The following is a 19909-nucleotide window of genomic DNA, read 5'->3' as shown; positions in this document are numbered from 1 at the left end:
TACATGATAACCTTTCAGTATCTGTATTGCAAACCACCGTACCCAAAAGAGGGAGGAGAGAGAGAGAGAGAGAGAGAGAAAGAGAGAGAGAGAGAGAGAGAAGAAAAGCACCTGCCATAGAGGCAGGCTTTGCCAAGTCTGTAGGGGGTGTAGGGGGCTATGGGAGAGAAACTGGGGACACTGGTGCTGGGAAATGTACACTGGTGGAGGGATGGGTGTTGAAACACCGTATGACTAAAACCTAATCATGAATAGCTTTGTAAGGGTCTATCACACAATGATTCAATCAAAAAAATATTCAAAACTAAATAAATATATTTTCAGAACACAATGGTATGAAATTGGAAATCAATTATTTGAAAAACTGGAAAAACTCAAATACATGAGGATTAAATGCCATATAACTGAATAGAAACTGTGTCAATGAGTAAATCAAAGGGGCAACTAAAGAAATTCCTGGAGAATAAATAAAATGAAAATTTGAGTTATCAGAACTTAAGGGAGACAGCAAAAACAGTACTAAGAGGAATATTCATAGCACTACTGGCTAACATCGGAAAACAAGAAAAATACCAGGGGTAAAGCCGATAGTACAGCAGGAAAGGCATCTGCTTTGCATGTGGCCAACGTGGGTTCAATCACCAGCATTCCATATGGTCCCTGGAGTACCACGAAGAATAATTCCTGAATGCAGAGCCAGGAATAACCCCTGAGCAATGCCGGGTGCGACCAAAGAGCCCCCAAAAAGAAATGAACAGAGAAAAGACAAATCTCAATCTAACCTCACAACTAAAGGTTTAGAGAAAAGAACAAATGACACCTAAGGCAACAAAAGAAACAAAAAATAAGAGTTAAAATAAGCAAAACATTAAAAAGACAATGCAAACTTGAAAGAACAGGTGCAATTGCAAATCCTTAGCTAAGCTCACTAAGAAATAAACTGAGAAAGCCCTGAAAAATAGTATCAGAAATAAAAGGGGGGAAAAATGGGCCACAGCCCAATTTAGTACAGATGTTAACCAGCACACCACCAGGGGTCACTTCTGAATTAAGAGCCAGGAATAGCCCCTGAGCACTGTTAAGGGTACCCCAAAACCTAAACAAATAATTAAGTTACAATAGATACTGTAGCAATACAAAGAATCATAAAGGCTAGAACAAATATGCATAACTACATATGCATAACTTTGAGCTACAAATATGCATAACTCAGAAAGAATAACCAAAGTCTTAGAATCCAACAACCTACCAAAACTGAACCAAAAATAAATAGAGGAAGCCTAAACAGAGCAATTACAAGTAAGAAAATTTTAACAGATACTTTACCAAAGAATAGATACAAATAGCCAACAAGCACATGAAAAAATTTCCATAATTACTTATTATTAGCAAAATGCAAACCAAAACTACAATGAAATATCATCCCACACCTGCAAGAATGGCCTCTATCAAAGAGGACAGAAACAAGTAGTTTTGGTGAGGATGTGGCAGAAAAGGAACCTCTGAGAAGTGTTGATGGAAACATACATTTGTCAAGCCTCTAAGGGAAACAGAATGGAATTTTCTCAAATTAATAAATATAGTTCTACTAGGGCCAGAGAGATAGTACAGGGTTAAGGTGCTTGTGGCCAACCCCATTCAAGTCCTGGTATGACATATGATACCCCAGCACTGCCAAGAGTGATCCTTGAGCAGATGCCAGGAGTAAAGCCTTGAGCACTGCCAAATGTGGTCCCCAACCAAATTAAAAAAAAAAAACTATACAGTGATCTAGTAATTCCACTCTTAGGGATTTACCTGAAGAACATAAAAATATTAATCCAAAAGGATATATGCACACCTGTGTTCTTGCATGTCTATTTACAAGTGACAAAACATAGAAACAACTCAAATGCCAATGATAAATGGATGGCTAAAGAAGATATGGTTAGAGATTAACAACGTAACACCTACAAGAAAAAAATAAGGGGCACAAAATGTAGGATAAGGGTTAAGGTGTTTGCCTTGTATGCTGCTGACCATGGTTACATCCTCGCACCACATATGGTTCTCCCAAGCACTGGCAGGAGTAATCCCTGAGCACAGAGCCAGGGGTAAACCCCAAGCACTGCTGGGTGTGAACCACAAATGAAACAAAGATAAACTCTTTGCCATTTTAACAACATAGATAAAACTAGAGAGGTCAAGTGGAGTAAAATAAATCAGAAGAAAATACTGGACAATATTCATACATTCAATAGAATAAAGAAAGGGAGAAGACAATGTCCAATGAAGAGGCTGGAGTGATAGCACAGAGGGTAGGACGTTTGCATTGCACGCAGCTAACCTGGGTTCGATTCCCAGCATCCCGTATAGTCCCCTGAGCATGGCCAGGAGTAATTCCTGAGTGCAGAGCCAGAAGTAACCCCTTGCATCGCCAGGTATGACCCAAAAACCAAAAAAATAAAAACAAAATAAAAGACAATGTCCAATGAAAACCAATCCTGAGATTCTGATGACAGACCTTAAGTAATCAAGTGTGAAGGGAGTGGACAGAATGGTCCTATGACAAACCACCTCCACTAAAGCTGGTAGCTCATCCACCAACTTTGTTCCAGAGACTGAATTACTGAACCTTGAAAGAGGTCAACTAGCTGCAAAAATTTCTCAGACACCCATTTCTGGTTGAGACATCTGCTCTCCCTGGCAGCCACTCACTCCCATACCACAAAGCCACCTCCATGCATCTGGCTGGACTCCATCACCTCAGGACTATGACTAACAAAAAACTAAATCTCTAGAAAAAGTCAGGGTCCCTGTTGTTGAAAACTCCAGGCCTTCTCGGAGTTGGGACGAGCCACCTCCCCCCACCTCCCTGTATTTCTGGAAACTCGAACAACCAGGCCCAAGAGCCGCCTCTGCCACCATGTAAGCTCATCTACTGGCCTTGTTCCAGAAATTCATAAAATCTCGAAAGAGAACAGCTATCCGAAAGATTTCTCGGACATAAATCAGTTAAAAACTTAACTCCAGCTATACAACCCATTTAAAAATTCTGGATTTCCTAGCGCTCAGGGCCACCTTCACAGTTGCACCCTATCTCCAAACTTTATAACACTTATAATCCAGTAGTAGCACACCAGATTAGATGAGATGTAATGTGAAAGCCAATAAATCTCAATTAATTAAAAATATCAACATAGAAGGCTCAATTTGTCACATCTTAGTAATCCTTCAAACAAGGACTTTATGTCCCCATGATGAAATACAACAATTTTCACTAATTTTCATTGAAGGAAGTATTTTTTGATCATTCCACTAGCCATCTACTGGGTAACAAGCAATATAAAATAAATTATTTGGGGCTGGAGCAATAGTACAGCTGGTAGGGCATTTACCTTGCACTCAGCCGACCTGGGTTCAATCCCCAGCATCCCAGCATCCCCTAAGCAAGCACTACCAGGAGTAATTCCTGAGTGCAGAGCCAGGAATAACCACTGAGCATCACTGGGTGTGACCCAAAAAGCAAAAAATAAAAATAAATAAATAAAGTATGTGTCAGTGGGACAAAAGACAGGTCTCATGGACAGTAGTAGGGAGCAGGCATGCTATGGCAATTATATATGAAAGTGTATGAAACTGTACTCCTAAAATTTTTACAGTCTTAAAATCAATGCTGCCCCAATTTCTAAAAAAAAGATATTGTTTAAAATTTCAAGTAAAAATGGTATTTAAAATCACATATAAAGATAGATAAATATACACAAATATAGGAACTTACTTGTTTTACTAGTAACTTTTTTTTATCAGTAGACTACTAATATACATTTTTTTTAAATTAAGGAGAGTGTTGCAAGCAACCGAGAGTATCTCACCCGCACGGCAGAGCCTGGCAAGCTACCCGTGGCATATTCGATATGCCAAAAACATTAACAAGTCTCACAATGGAGACGTTACTGGTGCTCGCTCGAGCAAATCCATGAACAACGGGACGACAGTGCTATAGTGCTACTATAACATTTAACAATGGCTTAACATCATTCCACAAAGATATTTTACCTGCTTTCTTGAGAATGATATGGATGATGCCACAGGACATCCTGCAAGAAACGTTCCATCAGACTGGTGGTACCCATCCACTGTCTATTCTGGGCAGTCAGGTATCTGTGCTGAGGACTAGCTATATGCTATAAAGAAAAAAAAATGAATGTTTTAAAATGGATAATATTCATTAGCTGCAAGAGTTCCATAAAATGAATTCATTTATATGCTCTGGTAAGAGTACAAGTTAAAATGCCCTTTTTACAGAGCAATTATAAAATATGCATTTAAAATTCATGCTTCCCTAAGATTGAGTAATTATATTTCTTTATAAAAAATCCTTTTAAATGTAGATGATTTATGCAAAAAATATTTATCATATCATGATAGAAAATGGACACCCCCTAAGTGTCTAACAACAAAACTCTCAATGAAAAACAGTGGATACAAAAATCACATGGACACTTTTATCTCGAACTATAGTCAAAAAATACAGACAATTGGAAGAAAACCAACCCAAATTTTAATGGAATTTTTATCCGTGTGATAAGATAATGAAATAATTTAAAATTTTGTCTTAGATATTATAATTTTAATAAGCAAATACCTTTAGAAGAAAAGTTTATTCATAGAATAGGTTAGTCCAACAATAGATGAGTGGATAAAGATATGGTATATGTACGCAACAGAATACAACTTAACTATAAGATGAAATCCTGCATTTTATTATAACATAAATAGAATTAGGTGTCATGTTAAGCAAAGTAAGTCAGAAAAAAGACAAATGTCCAATATCCTCATTCATAAGGAAGATATAAAGAAAGCAAATGGGGTAGATAATGAAGAGTCATTGAAAACAAACTCTTGGATTTTGGTAATAGAATTTAGGTTAATAACTAGGTCGGGGTGGACAGAGACAGAAAAGAACTTATAGACAGTACTGGAAGAGCATGACCCTCTTGTGATATGTGTGTTATGACAACACTATGTCCCTAAGAAATAAACATTTATACCTTGTATGCAAATTATTTAAAGAGGAGTTGGATCACCATATTTATGCACTTGCGTTTCTGTGTGCTACTGATCACTGAACTTGAACTCATCCACACAACCCACTCTACCACTGACCTACATTCTTAGTTCTTAGAGCACTGTATTTTTCAAAATTCTGAATTAATTCACAAAGGGGTACGATTTTCTTTCTTTCTTTCTTTCTTTCTTTCTTTCTTTTTTTTTTTTTTTTTTGCTTTTTGGGTCACACCCGGCATTGCATGGGGTTACTCCTGGCTTATGCACTCAGGAATTAACTCCTGGTGGTACTCAGAGGATCATATGGGACACTGGTAATCGAACCCGGGTCGGCCATGTTCAAGGCAAATGCCCTACCCGCTATGCTATCACTCCAGTTCCAAGGTTATCATTTTCTTTCAAAGATTAAAAATCCTGCCTAAGAAGAATATTAGAAATAATATGCTACATTTTTCTCCATTGTGTAGTACTCTCCAGTTAGAAAAATTATGCCCTCCCAATATTATTTTCTGAATTACCCAGAGGAATGAAGGGAAAGTTTAGCATCCACTGATTACCTATCACATGTTAAGCACTGCAGTATATTTACCACAACCTCACTGAGGAGGGCAGGACCAAACATGATGGGAGCCGTTTGAGATAATGCCATGTCCCCCAAAAAGCACTGCAGCTCTGTCATCCCACTGCTCAATGATTTGCTCGAGCGGGCACCAGTAACATCTCCATTGTGGGACTTGTTACTGTTTTTGGCATATCGAATACGCCACGGGTAGCTTGCCAGGCTCTGCCGTGCGGGCGGGATACTCTCGGTAGCTTGCTCGGCTCTCCAAGAGGGACAGAGGAATTGAACCCCGTCGGCTGCGTGCAAGGCAAACGCCCTACCCACTGTGCTAGTGCTCCAGTCCAGTCCCCTATAAAACTAACCAGAAAACAGTGGAATTTTGTGTGGAACCCCGGGGAGGTGGTGTCCAGGAATACTCAGCTCTATGAGGGAGTTTCTCTCAGGTGAAACTCTTTCCACAAGGCACAGCCGGCAGATAAGGAACATTATTAGCCCAGGATGCAGCAAAGGCACAGAATGTGGCAGGGAAGAGAAACAGGCAGACTGACAATCTGCAACTCAACCTTCTAAAACAAAACCCTCAAGAAGACCCGACCAGGAGGCAAGAAACCGGCCGGCAAAAACAGAAGTCTGAACAACCCAACTTCCACCTGCTGCCCCATGGCATCTGACATTGCTCAGGATCATGCAAGGTCAAAAAGAGGATGTTCTCCAACATTCAGGGAAATAGGTTCTATGAAGCGCACTAACAACTTTAGCAATTAATCACAGTGAGGCGTCCAGCTGCAAACGCTGGGAGGCAGCACTGGTCCGTCCGTCTTTGGCGGCACGGCGGACGCATTCTGCCCATGACTAGAGGTTCCCATCAGCAGTAGGGAGCAGAGCAAACCCAGCACCAATCTCTGTGAGGATTGGCATTTTAATGCCAATCTCTGTGGCATTAGAATGCCACCCAGACCTGCATAAAACCAGATCCTCATCCTTACCAGTGACATTACAGCAGACACAATAAAACAGCAGCAGCGGTGAATGAAGACAAAAGCTCAGGAAGGTCCCCTGAGTACAACGGAGCTCTCTGACCTCTCTGATGGAGACATTGAAGTGACAGTGGGAGTCAGAGCGATAGTACAGGGGCTAGGGCATTTGCCTTGTGTGCAAGTTGATGCGGGTTTGATCCCTGGCATCCCATATGGTGTCCTGAGCACTGCTACGAGTGAGCCCTGAAAGCAGAGCCAAGAGTATGCCCTGAGCTTTCAAGTTGGGTGTGGCCCCAAAACCAAACAACTCACTGACAATGGTGGGGATGTTCTCTGACTTGAGGGAAAGAGAAGAGTACCCCACCAAGGGAAGAGAAAGTATGGGAAAGCTTCTTTTAGAAATTACTAGGGAGCAGAGGAGGTGAATTTTAAAAAGCACAACCTATAGGGTCAGCAGCATAATGACAAGCAGGGGAAACCATCAACAGAAATCAGAAGAGGAAAAAAAAAGAAGCAACAACAGTGAAGAAATGTAAAAGAGAAACTCTTTAATGACATTTGCATTATGGAATTTTGGAAAGGGAAAAGAGAACAGAAAAGATTATAGGTTGGTGATAATTGGCTGATAAATAGAGAGATTGAGATATCCGGTGAACAAAGGAAATCCCTGTGCCTTCCAGGTTGAACTAAATTTATCCATCTGTAAGCAGAATGAATATATACAGTTGTCTATGGTTTGTAAACTTCACAAACACCCAGAATTGGTGTTTGTGAAAATTTATTGCTAAAATTATAGCAATAAATTCCTTTATTTACACTTGACTTTAGTGGCTAACATCACCAATCAAAAGACAGAGAGTGGCTTGATGGGTCAGAACAAATGAAACCAATCTGCTGCTGCCTACAAAAGATACACCTACAAAAGAGCTATCATGATAAGCACAAGTTCAGAGGAAAAGTTGGGAAAACAGGAAAATGGGCACTAAATAAAGGCTAGGAGAGCTGTTCATATCAAACAAAACTGATTTCTAATTTTAAAAGGTTGTAAGGAACAAAGATGGATCATATAATAATCAAGGATCTATACCTGAAGGTGACAAAGCATCCATTAACATAAAGGAACATCAAAATAGATTTTTAAAAAACTACTAATAGACCTGAAGAGAAATAGCAACAATAGTAGTAAGAGTCTTGAAAACTCCCTTTCGGGGCTGGAGCAATAGTACAGCGGGTAGGCGTTCGCCTTGCATGCAGCCGACCTGGGTTCGATTCCCAGCATCCCATATGGTCCCCTGAGCACCACCAGGAGTAATTCCTGAGTGCAAAGCCAGGAGTAACCCCTGAGCATCGCCGGGTGTGACACAAAAAGCAAAAAAGAAAAAGAAAAAAGAAAAGTCCCTCTCACTGCTGAATAGATTAAATAGGTCATAAACTAATTAAGGAAGCATTGGCTTTAAGGAAAGAAATAAAGATTGGTATTAATAGTCATGTGTAGGGTTCTCCACCCACAGAAAGTAGAATACAAAGAAGAATACAAATTCTTCTCCAAAGCACATGAGACATTTCCCAGGACAGACCACACACTACCAATAATTAATAGATATTCGGGGGCCAGAAAGTACAGAGAGTAAGCATTTTTCTTGCATGCAGTTAATCCAGCATCCTACATCGTCTCTCAAGAGTAATTCCTGAGTGCAAAAGCAGGAGTAACCCCTGAGCATTGCTGGGTGCATCCCCCACTCCAAAATACACAAGGCTGTTTTTTTTTCATTTTATTTACTTATTTTTACAAAGTTGTTCATGATGATCTGTTATATTCAAGTGTCCAAAAACAATTCCACCACCATTGCACGTTCCCACCAGAACTAGGTATTTTAGTTAGCACCCAAACCCCACTCCTTGTTACTTAGAAAAATTTATATTTTAACACACAAGAAAAGTCATGTCTTAAGTACCATGATATAGGGTAAAGAACTTATGTAAAATAGTTTGCTAGTTCTTGACCACTATTACAACATCTGGAATTACTTCCTTTCCTGTTGACTTCAGGGCTCTACTCTGATGCTGCCTTAGTCCCAATAACAACCCCATCTGGATGTTTCAAGACCCTTTGGGTACAAAATTCTTCACCACCAAGTACCCATAACCAGTGCTCGATTGCTTGGTGGACCAAAGGGACAAATAAAAATGGTTCCATTGAAATCCAAGTATGTAGGGCTAGGAAAAACTTGGATCTCAATGGAACCATTTTAAGGAAATGCTAATGGAAAAGTGCATTTATATAAACCAGATTAAACACCACACTATATACCCCAGAGGTGTCAGCTTCATTGAAGACTTTGAAGGACATGTAACATCCCTAAGGAGAAATATAAAAGCTGTAAGTATATTGCTCAATAGGTTATCAGAAAATAAACACATCCTGTCTCTCTCCTTATGAAAAACTAACTCCTTCCCACTTCCCCTACAGTCGAATTATGCTAATTGGGTTTTTTGTTTTGTCTTGTTTGGGGGCCATACTCAGTGGTACTCGGGGCACACTCCTGGTTCTGTACTCAGGGATCATTCACGGCATGTCATGGAGGGCCATATGGGGTGCCAGTAATTGAACCCCGGTCATTCATGTACAAGGCAAGTACCCTATTTACTGTACTATCTCTCCAGTCCCTATATTCCTAAGCTTTAGGGTTATAGTTTTGAAAGATTTTGTATTTATATAAATGGAAGCAAACAATACTTATTCTTTTTCATTCATCTCGCTCAACATTTTCTTTGTGACAGCTACCTATATTTGCTCAAAATTTTCTTTGTGATAGCTACCCATATTTGCTATATCTGTTAATTTTCAGTTCTTCATAGTATTCCATGATATAAAAATATGCAATATTTTATTTTTATGTCCACTCTTGAATATATGTATATTGTAAGCAATTCTAAACCAAAAACATTTTTGGCTCTTATATATTGGTGAGGGGCTGACCACATCTGGGGTTGCTCAGGGCTTATTTACAGTTCTGTGCTCAGGAGTCACTCCTGATATCCTCGCTCATGTATCTGTTCAAGTCTCTTCCTGATTTTCTAATGAATTTTTTTAAAAAACAAATAAATAGATAAATAAACTCTCCAGGGCCAGAGCAAGTAAGGCATCTGCCTTGCACAAGGCCAACCCGGGTTCGATTCCTGGCACCCCATAAGTCCTCTGAGCCCTCCACTGTCCCTGAGCACAGTGCCAGAAATAATTGCTAAGCACTATGGGGTGTGGCCTGAAAACAAACAAAAACAATTAATAAAATATATGGTTTGGTGCTCAGGGAGAGATTTTTGGGAGAGAACCTGGTTAACACTGGTGGAGCGAAGTTGACACGGGTTGCGGGATCACTGCTACAATACTGTTTGTCTAAAACTCAACTATGAATAACTTTGTTAATCATAGTGCTTTAATAACAATTTCTACAAAATCGATTTAACAGGATGGCTGCGAGTAGGGCTCAGATGCCCAGGAAAGCTCAGGTTAAAGCAGGGCTCAGACACCCAGGTAGTGAAAATGTTCTGGGCACAGGAGTCTCACCCACTTGCACTGCAGCCATGACCAGAGAAGAAACCAGGATGGGATGACAGAACTGCACGGGGAACAGCCAAGAGACACCCAGCAACAGTTACAGAGCCAGAGATCCTGCCCCGTGCACGTGACTGTGGTCAGAGATGTCAGGGAAAGCTGAGACATCAAAGAACCATTGGGGTACAGTCCAGGAAAGGCCCAGAGTCAAGATTTCAGATTAAAAAAGCACACACTGGACAGAAAGTGACACATGGACCAAACAGGGTCATCATACACTGGAGACAAGTAGACTTTGTGGGATGGAACCCAGGTGACTTGCTTTGATATCTTGTCTACTAAAACAACTATCCTTCTTTAGGATTATTTGTTTGTCTCAGCCTTGTACATAGCTACATGGAATTTTTGAATTGATTTAATTTAAAAACTAAATTTTGTGAAAAAACCTGAGGGAAAAAATACCCAAATTTTGCTGGATCCTGATCAAAATTCTACTGAATATATCAGTTTGGACTACAATCACATACCTGACATAAATTTTTCCAGTTCATGAACATAATGTATAGAATGAATAATTTAATTTTTCTTCAACTTCTCTCATGTTAATAGTTTTCTATATAAATATCTTACACATGTTTATTGTTGATTTTTTCCCTAGATGTTAATGTTTTTTGATGTAGTTATAAACATGTCCTTGCCATTGATGATGTGATGGTGACTGATGGTGATACTAGGGATCACAGGCATTCACGCTTCTCACCAGAAGCCTACCTGTAATGCCAGAGATTGGACCAACGGCCTCACATATGCATGACATGTGGCTCAGTCTTTTAAATCTCTTTTAAATCTCAAGAGTGTGTGTGTGTGTGTGTGTGTGTGTGTGTGTGTGTGTGTGTGTGTAAGTGATTCCTGGGATTAAACCAGAGCTGGCCACATGCAATATCTTAATTCCAGATATCTCTGGCCCTCTTAAATCTCTTATGTTGTATGGTGTTTGCATATAAAATATAATTTCTTTTTCTGCTATCTCAATAAGTTTTTTAATCTCACTTCTCAAGTCTAAATTTATCAGCTATCTTCAGGATTTTCTATGTCCACAACCATATTGTGCACAGATAATAAGTTTATTTTTCTAAGCTAAGTTTATTTTTCATATCTAATCTGTCATTTTTATTTCTCTGTCCCTATCGGAGAACCCAGTATCCCGCCCACACAGAAGAGCCTGGTAAGCTCCCCGTGGCATATTTGATATACCAAATACAGTAACAATAACAGGTCTCATTCCCTTGACCCTGAAAGAGCTTACAATCATTAGAAAAGATGAGTAAGGAAAGGCTGTTAAAATCTCTGGGCTGGGACAAACGGTGATGTTACTGGTGCCCGCTCGAGCAAATCGATGAACAACGGGATGACTGTGATACAGTGATCCCTTACATAGAGGAATACAGAAATCCTCACAAAATATTTTTAAACCAAATACAAAAACATATAAAAAGTAATATACTCCATGTCATTGAAATATGTCTCAGGAATATGACTTACACCTCTGAAAATCAATGGAATTGCTGTATATTAAATTATGTCCCCTTTCAAATTACAAACTGAAATTCTAATCCACAAGATGACTATGTTTGCAGATAGACCTTTAGAAATTATTTGAATCACAACCGATACCAAATTAACTCACAATCTTGGTGAAAACAGAAATATACACAAACCTAAGGGGGGGAATGGTAAATTCAAGCAGTGAAAACTTTATTTTTGTGCACCAAAAATTTTACCTTACCTTATTATCTGTGTTTTACACAACACAATTTTTTGAATTATACCTCTATTGCTTATTACTGCCAATTTTAATATTGTTTAAACCCAATTTTCTGAAGTTTTTTCTCTATTGCCCCTCCTGCCTCTAATATAATCACCTTAGCCACTCTTCTGACTTAGAGTCATAGAGCTTTGCTTTCTCTTCCCTCCCTCTTCCTGCTATCTCTTCCTTCCCCAGATATAAGCAAGGCTGACTTCTATATTTCGTTCAAATCTCTACTCACATATCATCTCCTGAACTCAACCTGTTCATCCTACCTAGAACTTCACTCCCTTTCCTGTTTACATTTGTCAGTCTGATATGCTCTGTACTAAATTTTATGTAACTACTTTCTCGATTACCACACTATAATATAAGCTTTTTACATGTTTTTGGTTTTTGGTCCACACCTGACTGTGCTCAAGTGTTACTCCCCGGCCCTGCACTCAGAGATTACTCCTGGTGGGGCTCAAGGGGACCATACTGGGTGCTGAGAATCAAACCCAGAGAGGTTGCATAAAAACAAGTACCCTACCTATCTCTCCAGACTTTTAATTTACATTTATGAACCAAGGACCAGGTTATGTTCACAGTCATATCCACAGAGCTAGCTGCAGTGTTTGCCAACCAGTAGATTCTTAATCTAATCTGTTCAATGACTGGATAAACTGAGTAAGTTAAAGAAGTGAGGACCTAAGAGAAACCTATGGAAGCTCTGTGCATGCTTTATTTGTGGAAGGTCTAGGCTCAATCCCCAGTACCAAATGGTTACTGAAGCACCACTAGGAATAACCCCAGAGCACAGAGTTCAAATTAGCACTGGACCAAAAAAATAAAAACAAAAGCTAACGGAGAAGTCACAAACAGGTCCTCTGAGGTCTCATCATAATTAAAGGGATCCACTCACCTGGTCCAGGTTTCTGTAGCTCACGCAGCAATAGCTGCAATATCCTTGTCGGTTCTGCATCTTGAACAAGCAGTCAGATGACTACTGTCCTTGAATACTCAAACTAAAACACAAAACAATCACAATAATTTCTTACATGAGGAAACAGCTCATGAAAAAATTGGAGAGCAAAATTCTTTCCTTGAGTCTTACCCACTCTTGTTTGCAATCATTATAAAAACTAACTAGGAACTTTTCTCTGGTGGAGGAGGCACTCAGCACTGGGGCACAGGATCCAAGGAAGCAAGAAGCTAACGAGGAGAAAGTCTTACACATGAAAATTGAAGACTGAAGACAAGCCAATGCCAGCCCTGTCCTAACTACCCCTTTATCTCTCCCAGGTCTACTTTCAGAGTCCTCCGTTTCTAAGAGCAAAGACAAACAATAGATCTGTTCTAGAACCACACTTTTTTTTTTTAATAATTCCACTTACCATTTTGCTGCAGCAAGCAATATAAAATAAATATTTTTGTCCCTGCTAGGAGGCAGGGTTGTGAGGGTGAGTGGGAAATGGGACAATGATGGAGGGAAGGTCACACTGGTAGTGAGATTAGTGCTGAATCACTGAATGCCCAAAACAACTATATTATGAACAGCTTTGTAAACCACTGTGTAAACCAAAGTTAGAAAAAAATGAATTAGGCTGTCATGAGCTATTTAATTAAATCAATGGGTGGATTATAAAATCTTTATATCTTCTAAAAGAAGAGTTTACTGACAATATTTGGAGACCAGATGACTAAATTTTTCATCAATTTTCTGACTATTTATTAGTTATTAGGATTGATTTATTATCAAAGAATATGATATAATACCCAAGTTATAAAGACAAATTACTTTTTCTAAGTCATTACTGTATTTACTATATTTACTCTAATTATATTAATTTTCCCATTATGCTTCAAGTAAAAAAATCCTAGATTACTTGAACAGTAGTATATAGGCCTTCTAATAACTAATAAATATAAAAATACTGTATGTTTATGTCACACTATAAACATGTTTATATTACATTATACATAATGTTTATTACATTATGAATACATGTAAATATATCCTTTTCTTCTTAGTCCACTAAGGGGGAGATTTTAAAATAAATTAGCTGATGAAGTTGCTAAAAATAAAAATTTAATTTTTAAATCTCACTTCTTATGATGACACAAAAAAATTCTGAAGAATTTTTTCCAACAAGTACTATCAGATTTCTCTACCAAAAAAAGAAGAAGAATAGCTTCCAAGTGTCTATCGCCCGAAAATAAAAATCCTCCAATATTACACACACTGACTGCAGTGGTTTCCAAGGCAGGCTGTGTATCAAAATAATTCCCAAATTTTCTTAGTTTGTAGAGCTTAGATATAACCAAGAATTCATGTTTTCTACTCCCCAGGCAATTTTGATACACAATTTATTCACTGGTACCAACGCTATAGTTTTTTTAAATTATTTAATAATTATTTATTTTATTCAAGTTTCATTCAAGCAAAATAAAATTTTAAAAAATAATTCATTACCCATTTAATTCAAATTAATTTAAACATCTTATTTACTGGAAAATACACAAGGCAATTCTCCTACAATGCATGACTAGTATTTCTGATTAAGATTATCCCATAACAAGAAAAACTGTTTATTAAAATCAGTGTTTAAAAAGATAACCACAGCCTTAAAAAGAGTAATATGGAAACAGAAAATCTTGATTAACTCAAAATGCTTCATGATATTCACTTACTTAGTACTTTTTATGATGAGAAATGTTGAAGGTCTTCTGACTTCCCACAATCATGAGGGAAATCAATTAAATCAGCCTCTGAAATAGAGAAAACATAAGAAATCACCTACTGGGCTGGAGACGCAGGACGGAAGGTAAGGGGCTTTGCCATACCTACAGCCAACCAGGGTTCAATCCCCGGCACGCATCAAATATTGTTCTCCACCGGTTTTAGAATCCAAAACTACAAAATAAAAGAAAGCTTTTTTTAAGTTACAAAGTTTTAGTAAGAGATATGGCAAATTTCATATTGAAAGGACCCTATAATTTAAACCTATGCTTTGAAAACCATAAAATAATGAACTTCTGAATGCTTTATTTAAAATAAACCTAAACATCCCTTGAATAAAAGGCAAAATTAAAGTATAAGTCTTACAACACATATACACATACAACTTAATAAAATGTTTTATCCTTAAACTTCACGGCCTTTCAATAACGTATCATTTCCCTTTCCTCTATTGTCACATATATGCCACAGTAAGAATGAGCTATAGTAAATGAGAAGCACCTGTTTGCATTTTTAAACATTCACATGCACTGGCTGGAGACGTAACTCTGTGACAGAGCACATGCCTCTCATGTCTTTGCTCCGGGGTTCAACCAGTACTACCAAAATAAATAAAGTCCACATGCTAGGACCCAACCTTAAATACTTACTCACATAAAAATCCCTCGCAGACAACCAGGCATATGCATAATGAGTTTAACTTCACACACACACACACACACACAGTGTGTATATGTGTATACATATTTTTAATATTTATATTATACATTTATATGTATTTTATATATTTATATTTTATGTAGCATATATAAATAAATATAAAAATTCCAGAAATAATGCTGATATAGGTAGAACCATAATATAAATCTCCCTCTAATGAAAGTATTTTCTTATTCACCATAGAAATTATTTCTTTGGATTCTGGGATTAGACTACTTTCTAAAACTGGATGGGTCTTTTATACAAAAAAGTTCTGCCTTATATTTTTATTAAGTAAAAAAATGTCGCTTACCTTGATCAGAAAGCGGCAGGTAGCTCATCAATTATATTAACCCTGGCAGGCATCTGTAAATTAAAATAAAGCAATTAAAGAAAAAAAAAGACATCGTGTATATTGTTGGTCCCAAAATTACCCCGTAAGTCATACTAAGTTTGAAAGATAACACAATTATGTTTCCAATACTAATTTTTGTACCCAGAGCACTTCACATAATGACTCCAAGTCCAGCGTGACCTCCTAAAATGTTATGAAGGATAGTAACTATAACAGCCCCTTTAAGCCACCGTGGAATCCCTGAGTTCCAGGAACCGTAGTGATAAAAAAAAATATTAATACTCAACTGTGACTATGATAAGATGAAGAACAGCCACGCTATCAGACCCCAAATGAGCAATTTTTAAAAGACAGATTTGTGTGAAATTACATTTGAACCCTGAATTAAGCATTCAACTCTTAGCTCCCAGGTTAATTTTCATGAAAAATATACCGTCAATTCTTCATCATCTATCAATTGACAGTTAAGCAAAATTATCAAGACCTGTTTATTATTCCGCATTGATACGGGCAATCTCCTTCGGGAGGCTCGGCACTATCCCTATATAGGTTTCCACTAGATCTTTAAAGTGCAGAAACATGAGACAAATTCCTTGCCCTTAAAGATTTTTAAAGGAATTTGAAATATAAAGTAACACACCAAAAAAAGAAAAAAGAAGAAAAGAAAAAAGGGAAAAAAAAAACAGGCGGTAGCTCCGAATTGTCTAACCAGAAATAATCAGGTCTAATGTGAAATTCAGCTTCTGCTGGAGTGACCCTCAGTGTCACGTAGATATCTGTTGATTTTAAACTGAACTGGGAAAGGGTAGCCTCTGCTTACTTAAAGGCCGTGACAATAAGCAAACATACCAAAAAAACAACAAGAAAAAAGAGGTACAAGGTATGTTTTGAGATAGCAAACTCTGATGAAACTAAGTTTCATTTGAGATTTAAGGGGCAATAACATAAAAATATATATATGTTAAATTTGACAGCATTATGATTTAAAAGCAAACTAAAAATGTTAACCATATCTTTAGGGCAGTGAAAGCAATATATTACAAAGTTTTTAAAAGAAACTGCTGGGAAAACTATTTTTTCTCACTCAAAGGAGTTTTTCACAGCATATTAACTGTTTAGCATCATTTAGTATATTAACTGTTTAGCATCATTTACTAGAATACTGAAGAATTCATTCATATCCCAAATATTTAATTCATTGAATCAGTGTCTCTGAAAGCAAACAGTCTCATTTGTGTTTGCAAATTAAGAAAACGCATTTTAAAAAATTTTAAATAGCTTTTATTAGTATTACAAAAGAAAAGCAATGTATAATTATAAAAATTAATGAACATAAAAGTCTTCTAAATGTGTTTTTACAAAAACTGGTGTGATTTAACATACCACTCTACAGAGCTCTCTATTATCGGCATACGCATGAGGATACTATATGTAATTCCGAAACGGAATGTTTAAGAATTAAATAATATTTCATTTTATCAGTGCAAAATAAAATCCCGCTTAATCTAACAAGACTCAGTAGTTGGTGAGTTAGTTTTCTAAAAATAGATATGCAACATAACCCTAATATCTAATTTAAAACATACAAAATGTATATATGTTTTATATGAGATCAAGTTAGGCTCTTGTTCCAGTAAAGCTTTTTGTAAACAGGAGAAGAAGAGTTCCAAGTCATATTTATTTCCTAGTTTCACATTATATCATAATTTACCCTCAGAAAATTTCTATCTTGGTTTCTCTAAAACATAACAAGAAATTAAAGACTTCTTCAAACCAAGAGAAGTCTAACAATTAATGCTTAAGTTTTTCCCAATCATTTGCTGTTGTCAGAACCAGTTGGGTAATTTTGTCCCAGCCTTTGATGCCAAAGCATTCATTTTTCATCAAAATAACAATGCTATTTTTAAAAGGTGACAAGGCTTATTCTTTAACGCCACTCTTTTATATACCATTTAAAACTGCACTAATTGATCTGCAGCACTGAAGAGAGCTCCAGAGTATCTGAGATTATTTTTGAAGAACTAGCTCAAAACAGAAATAACGGTGAAGGGATTTCTTCTTGAAACTCTGTCTCACATGTCTGCAAACTCGCCCCGCTGCAGAGGAAAGCACACGGGCGCAGAGTTCAGAATGAATGAACTGGCCTGCGCATTTCTCAAATTACGATGATGATGAAATAAAAGCTAGCGAAATCCAGAATCCCTATGGGAAGCATTTTTCAATTCCTTGACAAGAAATAGCAACTAAATATTCAATAAGAAAAGACAGTAAAAAGGGACAATTAATTTACTGATTTAAATGACCAATCTAGCAATAGGAAAACAATTAGGGTGCAATCATGAAACAACGGTCAATTGATATATTGATACCATATATTATGTATTTTAGAAATAATGATAGTTCAAATTACCTATCTAGCAATAGAAAAACAGAATGCTATCATAAAACAATGGTCAGTTTGATATATTGATACCGTATGCTAAATTACGTATTTTAGATATAGTAATTTATTAATTCAATTCATTGTTCTTTTGTTCTCCCTTAATTTTTAAGCAAAATAGAAGTCCCTTTCTGCATGACATTATTAGCTAATTTGCTCATTAAACAGCCACTTTTCTGAATTATCCACCTTAACCTGTTTACCACGGGCTAATAAGCATTATCCTGGATTCAGCCTCCTTTCAGACTTCGTAAAATAATAACAGCTAATTTTTTCAGTGAGACTTCATCTGGGCCGGGCCCCAGACCGACAACTTCACATTGCACTCATGTTCCTCTAAGCATCAAACAGTTTCATGAGGCACAAATCTCTGCCCATCAGAAAATGGAGCTTTAGGAAAAAGCAGTTTAGCGCAGTTCACGGCCACACACCAGGGGCTGTGATTTGATCCTCTGTTGGACCGAGCAGTTTCTGCGCCTCACCTTGTGACTTCTACAAAACGCTTCCTCTCGCTATTCTCAGGAACGCTAATTGATGGTTATTTGGTTTTAGGTGGAAACAAATCATTAGCCATCTAATCCATACAACAAACACGGCCGCCGCAGAGTCCCACGAAAGACAGAGAGAGAGAGAAAGAGCTAAAAAATCACTGCTCCTCGGCCCAAGCGTGCTAACAATAAATATTCTGAATTTCGAATGTCCAAATGCATTTGCCACCGCGCACACGGAGAGGGGTATCTCGTCTCGCCACCCAGCCCAACACACTCCGGTCAAGTTTCCACGCGCGCGCGCGCGCCCACACGCGCGGGCGCCTTGTGATATAGAACGCACGCTGGCATTTCTCTCTAGATGCCGCCACATTCGAGTTGTTTCAACGCTGTTGGGCGGGTTCAGCGCGCCCCTGACACTCAATATCTACTTCAAAGAGAAAACGACAAACAGAAGCAAACGCGGCCTCAAACCAGCAAGCGTAGCGCTCCGCACTTTTAGAGGGAAAAAAAAAAGAGAGAGTGAGAGACGTTAACCCTGAATTCGGCACACTTTCATCCAAAACCTTGCCCACAAACAGGGAGATTTGACCCAGTCTTGAACGTTTCTTTCCTAAAACTGGCCAATGGCCAAGGGAGGGTGGGAGGGTGGGGGAGGTGACTCTGGCCTTCCAGGCTGCGGACCCAAGTCCGCGGAATTTGAGAAGGCAGGAGGTGGTATTTCTGCGCCGATAGAGAAAAAAACGCCCTTAACAATATTAAACTTAAGAAGCGCGTCCCACGATGCGACACCCCGAATTGTTCATTGTGATTCTCCTCTCCCCCCCGTTTATTCGACCCCCGCCAGTATATATATTTTTTCCTGTTAGAATAGCATTGCCGTAATTTTTTTTAAAAAAATTAAATATAATTGCAGTCCAGAGATTTTTAAATTAAAAAACACGCCTTCGCTGCGTGAGAGCCAGTTATCCCTTTCAGCGATTCTTCCACGCGCAACCAGAACCCTCGAGACCGATACAGTGAGGAGCTGCAGAAAGGGCTTCCTCGAAGCACGTAAAAACCGCGAAGGCGCAATCCGACCAGCTTCCGCACAACTGTTGCACGCGAGCAGGGAAAATAAACCTCAAGCACTACGTTTAAAACCACCACAACAAAATCGAACGTCCGGCCCCGGGCAGGTCTAAAGCTCCGGGTGGCGCGCACAGGCCTCGGTCCGCGGGGCTGCCCGACACCGCGCTGGGCAGCGGGGTTGCA

The 19909-nt window shown here is 38.3% G+C and overlaps 1 protein-coding gene across 1 annotated transcript in view; it reads right to left on the bottom strand.

Moving 5' to 3' along the window:
• Positions 1-19909, bottom strand: part of ZDBF2 (zinc finger DBF-type containing 2) — a 30855-nt gene that overhangs the window by 10611 nt on the left and 335 nt on the right. The window contains exons 2-6 of the mRNA XM_055123063.1: positions 15686-15738; positions 14778-14847; positions 14625-14702; positions 12856-12958; positions 4039-4166 (exon numbers count right to left, since the gene is read on the bottom strand). Of these exons, the coding sequence (XP_054979038.1) occupies positions 4039-4166; positions 12856-12915 (188 nt within the window). The 5' untranslated portion in view covers positions 12916-12958; positions 14625-14702; positions 14778-14847; positions 15686-15738. The remainder of the gene's footprint in view (positions 1-4038; positions 4167-12855; positions 12959-14624; positions 14703-14777; positions 14848-15685; positions 15739-19909) is intronic.

Source organism: Sorex araneus, chromosome X (genome assembly GCF_027595985.1).
Source record: "Sorex araneus isolate mSorAra2 chromosome X, mSorAra2.pri, whole genome shotgun sequence".
NCBI lineage: Eukaryota > Metazoa > Chordata > Mammalia > Eulipotyphla > Soricidae > Sorex > Sorex araneus.
The sequence above is the reverse complement of the archived record's forward strand: the minus strand, read 5'-3'. Positions and strand labels throughout refer to the sequence as shown.